Source organism: Cetorhinus maximus, chromosome 19 (assembly GCF_964194155.1).
Source record: "Cetorhinus maximus chromosome 19, sCetMax3.hap1.1, whole genome shotgun sequence".
Taxonomy (NCBI): Eukaryota; Metazoa; Chordata; class Chondrichthyes; order Lamniformes; family Cetorhinidae; genus Cetorhinus; species Cetorhinus maximus.
Window position 1 is genome coordinate 36,193,093 of NC_135897.1, and position 11,210 is coordinate 36,204,302.

General features: G+C 36.9%; 1 protein-coding gene across 5 annotated transcripts in view; it reads left to right on the forward strand.

Moving 5' to 3' along the window:
* acsl3a (acyl-CoA synthetase long chain family member 3a) overlaps positions 1–10,973 on the forward strand; it is a 103,979-nt gene extending 93,006 nt beyond the window's left edge. For 4 of the 5 annotated variants that reach the window (XM_078563712.1, XM_078563714.1, XM_078563716.1 and 1 more), the window contains 2 exons: positions 1,129–1,286; positions 8,144–10,973. In XM_078563712.1, the coding sequence (XP_078419838.1) occupies positions 1,129–1,286; positions 8,144–8,301 (316 nt within the window). In that variant the 3' untranslated portion in view covers positions 8,302–10,973. The remainder of the gene's footprint in view (positions 1–1,128; positions 1,287–8,143) is intronic. The other variant, XM_078563713.1, reaches the window with a different exon arrangement.
* The last annotated feature ends 237 nt before the right edge of the window (positions 10,974–11,210 follow it).

The window sequence follows — 11,210 nt, forward strand, 5'->3', positions numbered from 1 at the left end:
GCAGTCCAAAGAGAGGATTGCAGGCCTCTTTCCCGCATTCCTGTGTTTAGCAATCTGGAATTTGACCATTTGCTCAGTGTAAAGTTGAAGAAATTCTGCCTCGTATCTCCATGACTGGCAACATTGGACCATAATTTGTTGTCGGAATAACAGTGAGAAAATTGGCACTCACTCCTATTTATGTGCAAATGTTATAGCAATTTCTGGTGAGGGCAGATGCGAGGTTAAATGTGGAAATTCAAAAGTTGCTCTCCCAGATGTTTCAGCATCATGGGAATGGCTCGTCACGTCCAGCTCACCATTGGAATGCATTGACCAGCATGAAATTGCTGTACTTGCACTGTAGATATGAACTAAACTCACTACCAAAATTGTCATGTCAAGTCTTAAGTACCCTTAAAGATATAAGTATTAATTACTGCCATTCAACCTCTCTGGTACTGAAAATTAACTATAAGTATGGAGTCTCATTCTTTCAGGTTTTGATTATTGAAATTTTTTTTACATTACACTTTTTGAATGTTCTTTTCAGTCTTCTTTCTCCCTCTCTATCTCTTTCTATCCCTCTCCCTCTCCCAATACAGTCTTTCTGTACCTGATTTGACATTGAATTCATCCATTCCAATTTAGATGTCTGTCTCTGTTCTTACGCTGTAAATTTCACAATCTTTCTGTGTATCTTGGTTAAGCAGATACACAATTGTTTGCCTGTTCACTCAGGTGCCAAGTTTCCCTCACTGTGCCAAGAAAACCTGTAACTTTCAGCAACCTGCCATGTAAAAATTTAAAATATCTAATTTTGCAAGGGCAAATTTAACTATTGGCAGATGGATGGGTTGATGCAGAAAATTATGGGTCAATTTGTTTCAATTTCTTTAGAAAAATGTTAATGCCTTCCTTGGCATGATTGTGCAACTGGAATATTAATTGCATTGATGGGAATGCTGAAAAATATCTTCAGCTCTCTTAGGTGTTAGGTGTAAAGTACATTCAGATGCAACTGATAACATGAAATTGTATTTTTTGTGCTAAATTTTAATGTAAAGTTTTACAAATTTAATTTTTTTATTTTAAAAATTTATCAACCCCATTAGGACTAATGGATTTGTTTTATTTTTATTTTTTCAGTGATCAGTCTTATGTCATTTGTTTTGTGGTGCCCAATCAGAAGCAGCTATTAGCTTTGGCTCAACTGAAGGGAATAATAGGAACCTGGAATGACATTTGTAACCATCCAGAAATGGAGAGAGAGGTGCTGAGAGAAATAACTGATGCTGCTGCAATAGGTGAGCTTGAATAATTGCTCCATTGGGGAGGCTAGTCCAAATTTAATCTTTAATCAAAACAGATAATGTTCCAAAATGGCTGAATTGATGAAAGATTTTTCTACAGCTTCAACTATTATTGCCCTTGTGGATTAAAAGTAGATGATGTTGGTTCCGATCTGTCATTCCAAACAAAGTGGGCTCATGATCTCAGCCATCTGTCAGAGACTTCTGCACAACAGAACTTGGATGTTTCCCTACATAAAGTGAGGGAGGAGAACATAGGCATATAGGATAAGAACAAAAGGAAATGGCAAAAGTAATATAGGTAGAAAGATGTACTGATAAGTGCAACTGGGTAATAATAGCAAATACCCGTGATCATTAGCTCAATATGAGCCTATAAATAGAATGTAATGGAAATAATAGGAAATAGCAGTGTGTGAAACTGGCAAAAATGGGAGGGTGTTTATGATAGATCCATAAAACAATTGATATGGTGGCTTTCAAACTGGATTTCTTTTTTAAAAAAAAATACAAATCACGTACATGTGCTATTTTTTCCCACAGCACTGGAAATTTATGAATATATAATATTGCTGAAAAAATAGACATTTTATTTGTCAAAGCATTTTCAGAATCTCAGAATGGCACAGAAGGAAGCCATTCAGCCCATCGTGGCTGCACCGGCTCTCCAAATGAGCATTATGACTTAGTGCCATTGCCCTGCCTTTTCCACCTACCCTTGCCTATTGTTTCTATTCAAATAATCATCAAACGCCCTCTTGAATGCCTTGATTGAACCTGCCTCCACCACACTTCCAGGTAGTGCATTCCAGACCTGAACCACTAGTGATAAAGTTTTTTCTCATGTTACATTTGTTTCTTTTGCAAATCACTTTAAATCTGTGCCCTCTCATTCTCGATCCTTTTACGAGCGGGGACAGCTTCTCCCTATCTACTCTGTCCAGCCCCCTCATGATTTTGAACATCTCTATCAAATCTCCTCTTAGCCTTCTTCTCTCCAAGGAGAACAGTCCCAACCTTTCCAATCTGTCCTCATAGCTGAAGTTTCTCATCCCTGAAGCCATTCTTGTAAACCTCCTGCACTCTCTCCAATGTGTTCACATCCATCCTATAATGCGGCGCCCAGAACTGTACACAATATTCCAGCTGAGGTCTAACGAGTGTCTTATATAAATTCAGCACAACCTCCCTGCTCTTGTACTCTCTGCCCCCATTAATAAAGCCCAGGATACTATATGCTTTATTAACTGCTCTCTCCACCTGTCCTGCCACCTTCAATGATCTATGCACATATATACCCAAGTTTTTCTGCTCCTGCACCCCCTTCAAAATTTCACCCCTTATTTTATATTGTCTGTCCATGTTCTTCCTACCAAAATGCATCACCTCATACTTCTCCACATTGAGCTTCATCTGCCACCTATCTGCCCGCTCCATCAACTTGTCTATGTCCTGTTGAAGTTCCACACCATCCTCCTCAGTTTACAACACTCCCAAGCTTCATACCTTCTGCAGACTTTGAAATTGTCCTCTGCACACCAAGATCTAGATGATTAATATATATCAGGAAAAGCAAGAGTCCCAATACCGACCCTTGGGGAACTCTACTACAAACCTTCCTCCAGCCTGAAAAATATCCATTGACCATTACTCTCTACTTCCTATATTTCAGCCAATTTTGTATCCACGTTGCTAATGTCCCTTTTATTCCATGAGCAATAACTTTTCTCACAAGTCGGTTGTGTGGCACTGTGTCAAATGCCTTTTGAAAGTCCATGTACACCACATCAACAACATTAGCCTCATTGACAGTTAAACATGATTTCCCCTTTAGAAATCCATGCTGGCTTTTCCTTATCAACCCATATTTTTCCATGTGACTGCTAATTCTATCCCGAATAATTGTTTCTAGAATTTTTCCCACCACTGAAGCTAAACTGACTGGTTTATAATACTGGGCTTATCCTTATGATCTTTTTTGAACAAGGGCGAAATGTTTGCAATTCTCCAGTTCTCTGGCACCATCCCCGAGTCTAGGGAAGATTGAAAGATTATGGCCAGTGCCCCTGCAATTTCTGTTCTCACTTCCTTCAAAATCCTTGGATGCATTTCATCCGGTCTTGCTACTTAAAGTTGACAAGGCACCAACAGTCTATTGAACACTTCCTCCTTGTCAATTTTGAACCTTTCTAGTGACAGAGTTTCCTTGCCTGTCACCATGAGCTGGGTAGCATCTACCTCCTAGGTAATGCAAAGTATTCATTTAATACCTCAGCCATGGCCCCTTCGTCCATGTGTAAATTCCCTTTTAGGTCCCTATTGGCCCTACTTCTCCTTTTACCACCCTTTTACTATTTATATGTCAATAGAAGACTTTGGGATTCCCCTTTATTTTGGTTGCCAGATGACAGTCTTTACTCGTAAACCCTCTTCGCTTCTCTAATATGCTTTTTCGCCTCCACTCTGAACTTTCTGTATTCCTCTTGGTTCTCATTGTATTTTCTACCCGGCACCTGTCAAAAGCATACTTTTTCTTCTTTATCTTAATTTCAATCTCCCTTTTCATCCCGGGAGCTCTGGATTTGTCGAAGTCGGCCTTTGTCCGGTTAATTATTCTTACTCTGGATTGCCTATCGTCTTTTTCTATCATCATCCTAAAACGTACAATACAATGATCACTGTTTCCTAAATATTCCCCCACTGACACTTAATCTACTTGGCCCACTTCATTTCCAAGAACCAAGTCCAACCGTGTGTCTTTTCTTTTTGGATTGGACACATACTGCTGTAGAAAATTCTCCTGAACACAATCTAGGAACTTTTTCCCCTCTCCATCCTTTACATTACCACTGTCCCAGTCTACATCCGGGTAATTAAAGTCCCCCATTATAACTACTTTTGTCTCGCAATCGTCGGGGCAATTTGCAAGGAAGTACAAATGTCAGGGGAAATAACATTTATATTGTATGAGAAGACATTGCTGATTGATTGATTGGTAGAGGTGTTGCCATGAGGAATGCATCAGTTGATAGTGACTGAGCATTAACTGCCAAGCATTGTTTGAAATTTAAACAAAGCAGCTTGACTCTGGTCTAGGCATTGCCCTGAGGAATGAACCAGTGAATGGCTGTCATTTCATTTGTTTAGCTGAAATATGCACAATGTGTATACATTTCTTTCTGTCTGCAAAGAACAGGGTCCTGTGTATTAATAAATGTAGCTTCCAATGCATGTAAATGCGCCACACCGCAAGCCTGACTGGCAATCTTAAATTGGTTGTCAGCGTAATTCTCAGCACACTGAGGATTATTAAGTAAATTTTGTCCAATCAAGGAATCATATCTAATGTTGGACACTGTTTTGAGTTTTGCATGCACGGGCTGGTTGGGTGCGGTCCGTATCTTGCCTGTAGCAAACAGCGGAAGGGACATACTGTTTGATACGATCGCCAGCCTTTGGGATGTACAGGCTACATACCTAGTATCACACTGGCACTAAAATTCATACACCACATTACTCATTTGTGTGATAGGCACAAATCAGTAACAACATGAATGGTATTCACCATGAACAGGATTCTGCCTTCAAGCCGAAAAGACGTTCTGCCTATCACACACAAACTCTCTATTTCAGCAATACTCAAGCTCTGTACTGCCAAATGACTATTAAAATAAATATATATATACACATACACATATATATTTATATTCATATATTTATGTATGTATTACGTATATATATAATATATATAATTGGGAATTGCAACATGCATCAGTAACCGCAGTAGTTAACACTAGTTGACATTCAGTTGAAAATTTCATGTAGAAACCACAAGGGGATGAAAAATGCAAACTTTTCTAAGATCTAAGTTGAGGCACTTTACTCCATGATCCAGAAAATGTCATCAGTTATGGATTTGCTACCATATGTATTGCCACAATGCATTCTCATAGGGAAATAACAGTTTTGAATTGGAGATTTGTACTCCCATCAAATATGCCTTTCTAATTTTACTCCTCACCGTATTCTGTATCCTGCACATAACTAACTACTGGACTGTGAAGTTACCCTTCAAAAGATTATCAGGTAGTAAAAATCTAGTTCTGCTGGTCTTTCCCCCAAACTCTATTGGTACAAAAAGAAAAGTTAATCAATCAACATCAGGGCACGATTGTAATTAGTTAATTCATGATGTGATAATTGAAAAATGAAGCACTGGAAAAGGAAGCTGTGCTTTTATCCGCATACTATAAGTTCTTTAGAGCTTTCAGAATAAGTGCATCACATCATATAAACATGTCAAATGATTTTCAGTTCATGGAAAATAGGACAAATTGAAATTGGGGAAAAATATGCGCTGTTTGCATTTGAATATTCGTTTGGGGCAAAAGAGGGAATAAAGGTCTAAATTATTTTTAAAATTTGGGTTCTGAAAGCAACTAGTAATTGACTTTAGTGCCTCCACACAACCTATATTGGCCACTGCTTTTCCAAAGGGTATATTCCAGAAGTACTTAGAGATTCAGAATTCTACAAATCACTGATCCACTGGTTCTAAGTTATACATATATAAGACATGAAAAATAGATTTTTGGAGTTAATCATTTCCTTATAAACCAACACAGGAACAATACAAGATTAGAGGTACCAAGAATATTCTATTATTTGGTAACATAAATGTAAATAACACTGTTGTTTGGCTCTGCTGTGGATTTGTATATAATCTATACTAACACATCAGTCTTGTATTGATGCTCCATTGTCAGCAGTGCCCTCTTTTGGATAAAATGTTAAACTGTCGATAGAAGAGCATTTGAGCCCACCATGTCCCAAACCTTCCCTCAACCGACACCACCAAAAACCAATTAACTGGTCATTTATCTCATATCTTTGTGGACTTTACTGTATGGAAGTTAACTGACATGTTTGCCTACACAGAAGTGACTGCACTTCAGAACTTAATCTGATGATTGTAAGGTGCTTTCGATTGTCCTCTTAATAAGATATAATATACTTGATTTCTTTAGACCTCTTGGATGTTTTTTAAAGCTCTAATTGCGCTAATACAGTAAAATTTGAAATAATTAACTCAAACAGGCAGTGATTGTTAATTAGGCTGTTAACTGTATTTTAGATAGGCCCAAGTTGAATTGTACCATTCCTCAGTCAACTAGTTCTTTTACCCCACAATAGTTCACAGGAGCCAGCAACTAGGAACTGTGTAACAGTACACTGAGTTAACCTCCTCATGGAAATGTTCCCTCACACGAGAACAACAAATGTTCTTTTCAATTTTTATTACTAAGTTGCAGGTTATGAAAGAATCGTATTGTAATGTGTTATTTTGAAGCCAGCCAAGAAGCTTTATCAAACCTAGAAAGGAACTGCATCACTGAAAGAATTCTGATCAATAAGCACACTACTATAAAATAATTAGTATTTTTCTCACTGGTTGTTCCTCTGGCTGGAGTATACCAAAGGTGTCTCAATTTCAAATAACTCTGTTTATAAAGAGAAGATTGAAAGATGTTTGTATTTTTCAAGCCATAAAATAATCTCACCCTCAAACACATTTATTTTCTAAGTGACATATTAACATAATTTCTGGGTCATAATCTGGAAACTTCAGGTGAAGTACAGATGTGCAGTTAAATGCAGAAATCTAAAAGTGGCTGCCTGCAGCTAGCTTTGTGAAAACAACATCTTGCTGTCTGCCTCACCATTGAAATGCGTTGAATGGCATGAAGTTGCTGCACCTATGTGGTGGATATGAACCAATCTCACCATTAAGTCTTGTCTGTTTCAGTTTAAGTACTTTTTTAACAATGTGATATTAATTGCTGGCAATATACCTCTCTGGCATTGGAAATTAACTATTATAAGCTTGAAGTCTCATTCCTCCATGTATTAATTGCAGGAAATTTTAGATAAGTAATAATTTCTTCGCCCAGAGCATTGTGAATCTAGGCCTGAAAATAGTTACGATGATAAAGAAATGCTGCTTACATTATAAATTACAATTGCATATACTATTTTGTGTAAGTTAGCAGTCTTTTTTGTGTATATATATTTTCTTTAATGTTTGAAATTTAAATGCTACCTGTGTGAATGTGAAAAGTGTTTATTGATTTTTGTTTCCTGGTGTCGTTTTAAGGCTGCAACGCAGTTAACTATCAACATTTATTCTGACATTGTTTGCTTTGAAAGCCATTTAGTTTATACTTCTGATGGGTGTTTCTTGAGGGCATAGTATTTAAGTTCATAAAGTGTAATCACTGTATCTTGCATACTGCAAATCTGATTTCTGAAAGTTGACTGTTTTGCAGAAGGAGGAATTTTATAATGTTCATGGGAAATGGTGACCTCTCTTGTCTCTAATTATGAATAATGTATTGATGGGGCAGTCTAAGTTTGAGTCAAATTTTCTTACTCTGATCATTTCTTAGCAGTGAGCTGAAAAATGGTGGCAGCCTAGGAGCAAGAGTAGTTCACATCTTGATTATTTAGAAGTTATATTTGATGGGAAACATTTTTTTTAAAAAGGTAGAACTGGAGCATTAAAAACTGTTAGTGCATTCCACAAACGCTGTGCTTCATGTGAAGTTAGAATACAGAGTCAACATTTTAGAATAGATTAGACAGGTGCTTGAAGCAAAGAAGATTAATGGAATATGGGCAAATGAGATTGGGAGCACTCATGGAGGACAAATACCAACATGGGATAGTTGGGTCAAGTAGCTCCTGTTCGTGAATTGTAATACCCATGTTATTCTATGTAACTCAAATGGATTCAAAATTATATCAATACTATAGTTGTATTTTAACTGTTTGTTTTGTGCCTGTGCTTGCAGCAAGATTGGAGAAGTTTGAAATTCCATTGAAAGTTCGACTGAGTCCCGAACCCTGGACTCCAGAGACAGGCCTGGTCACTGATGCTTTCAAATTGAAACGGAAGGAGTTGAAGACCCACTACCTAGCAGACATTGAACGAATGTATGGAGGCAAATAATACCTGCATTCTACTCCATCCCACTAAATAGGAATGAATCTGAAGCATAATTACAACTGAGACCAAAACACACAGTAACGTTTTTCAAATCTAAAACCATAGGATTAACTAATCTGAAAGAAAGCATCACAGTATCAAAGTTACCCTGTACCAGAAACTGAATATTGTTTGATTGCAAGGTATTAACATTCATCCAGGTCAGGATTACTAAACCATTTGAAGAAAAAGTAATGTGTTTCTTTTTGAGTTTATTTATAAATTAAATTTTGTTCAACAAATGGACTAGGAAAAGAAATGAATTGTACATAACTACATGATGTCATGAGCCTCTAATACATTGCTGTTTTCACATGATCATGGAAGCAGTATATTTATTATACATTTGTGCAATGTTTAAATTAGCCATGTTTTGTTCTGTGCAGGGCTTGTTCAATCCAAGAAGTTTCAGGAACTTTTGTTGAATTTCATTGATGGGAGTCTTCTCCAATGGGTCAAGAAATTTATCCAGTGATTAGCTGAGTCATAAAGAGCAGCGAGGTGCAAGGTTCGATACCCAGCCTGTGATGAGTTAATTGATCTCATTCCAGGGTAGCGATGTGGGCACTTAAATTGGGAAAGAAAAGTCAGCATGCAGCAGCTATGATGGCTATCCATAATCCTAGCTGGAAATGTTCATGTGTTAGCTGAGGACAAGATTAAACTTGTTTATGATGCCCTGTTCACACCCTGCCTACACTCAGTCAAATTCCACAAATGGATTGTGGCCACTTGGGTGAGATACCAGGCTGTATCTAGCACTTGTGGAATCATAGCCCTGCATGTAGTCAATGTCTTCAGGTAAGAACAGGGAAAATGGTCTTGAGGAAAAACTTCGCATTGAGATATATCACACATGGAAGAAAGTTTATAAATCTGTTTTATCCATTTGTACATTGTATCTGTTTTATTAGTGGATTGGTGGTAAAGTGTTAATAAAGAAATAAGCAGAAAACTACTGTATGTGTATGACTGCTGTTGAGTGGATTCTGAAATGGCTGATAGTTTTGCACCTTAGCCAAGCTTCTGTGTCTGAGTGTAACAAAACACAACAATGGAAATGCATTGTGTAAAAATTCATAGTCAATTGAGGATGTAAAAAAATCCATATTATACAAATAGATTCAAAAAACTTGTTACAGTGTGATTGTCATTGATCTGCAAGAAATGTTTGCACAATAGATCAAGCTAATGTTGCCTCCAAGGTGCTGAAGATTTCCATTTGTTTTATGTAGGTAAGAACTAAAGACTTCTAAATCTGTGGGGAAAGAAATGGCCTCCTTTGCACCAACCAGAGTATTCAAAATAGAAATTTGTCTTCTGACCTCTACACCCTGTTCTTTGCCCTGGGCCTTGGTTTTGTGATTGGCAAGAGCCAAAGGGATCAAAGGGGATTGCGAAGGCAAGCTCATACATTATGCAAAACAGCAAGAGAACGAACTTATTTTTCCTGAGGCTTTTAACTTTATCTTTAGATTGCAGAACTATGGGGTTTTACAGCTTCAAAATGGACGTGCTAAAACATGCACATTATCAATGTACGTTAGGCAGTGGTTAATAAAATATCTGGGATGTATGTACCTTTTGTTTTCCAGAATGCGCCACCTTAGTGCTTTTGACCTTGACCTGTACGAACGATAAACCTAATACCAGCTCTAGAATCTCTTTGCAGTTTACAGATATGATATAGACAACTATTACTGAGAACTACATTTTTGGAAAACCAGAACATTGATATTAATGCACAAATTCAAACCCTTCAGTTGCTTGTTGATGGTTGTCCTCTTGGTTCTCAGATCTTGTTTACTGCCAAAAATAGATTTTTTTTTCAGTTAATTTTCTACTAGCAATCAGTTATATCTTCAGAACTGACTAGTATGTTTACACCAAATGTACTATCAGTACTTGTAGTAGCAAAATAGGTAGTATTTGGTATGCATGTAAATTGATTTGTGAAAATTTGTGAACATTTTTAAACAGCAGAAGCAATCATGTTCACAATGATACTTTCAGAGGAGGATGACAGCAGCTTTTGAAAGTGAATCCAAGTTGTTCATGTCCTAAGGGCATTGGGTCAGTTGCTCAGTAATGGCAAACACATTGTAAATTGCTCATTTTCATGGTGTCTGATTCTGTGGGGATGCATTTGAACTTGTTAGTTTCATGTGAATAGTTTGAGCATTTATGTTTTGCGCATGGTCATTAGAAAAACTTTCTATATGTCAGCTTGTGGGGAAGAGAATGGAGGGTTAAAATGTACATAAGGAAAAGATGCATACATGTGTATAAAATTGACTGGATGGTGAAAGTTTGCTGTACTTTTATGTATTTTGACTACTGTTTATTTTAAGGAATTCTGGTGTGGCACCTACATTAAATCTTGGTATTTAATGGCCCATTTCTATCTGTAAATACCTGTAAGACTGTAAATTTGGTGGAAGTTTCTTTTCATTTAAACAGTCAACTGTACAGCAATCTTAACTATTTAATGTAGTGAATTTCATGATAAAAGTCTGGAATTTTCTTTGGACCTCCTGCAAATATCCGTACGAACCACAGTTACAAAATGTATTCAATTATTTATTTGTATTTGGATATGTTTTCAGTTACGAAATAAAACTGTAATTTGTGATTTCCATTTTTTGTTTAAATATACTCCTGATTTGTCAGTAAAATTCTTACTTGATAATGTTATTCTAAACCTGCAAATGCATGAGCACTAAATTGCTTACATTTTAAAATAAATCACCACTGTTGAGATTCTGTATTTATGAGAGCTCTTCAGTTTGTGTTCTATTTCCATAATTCAAATGCCCACTATATGCAGTTCTGCCATTGATGCAGTGTTGATATGATATATCAATACGCATGGA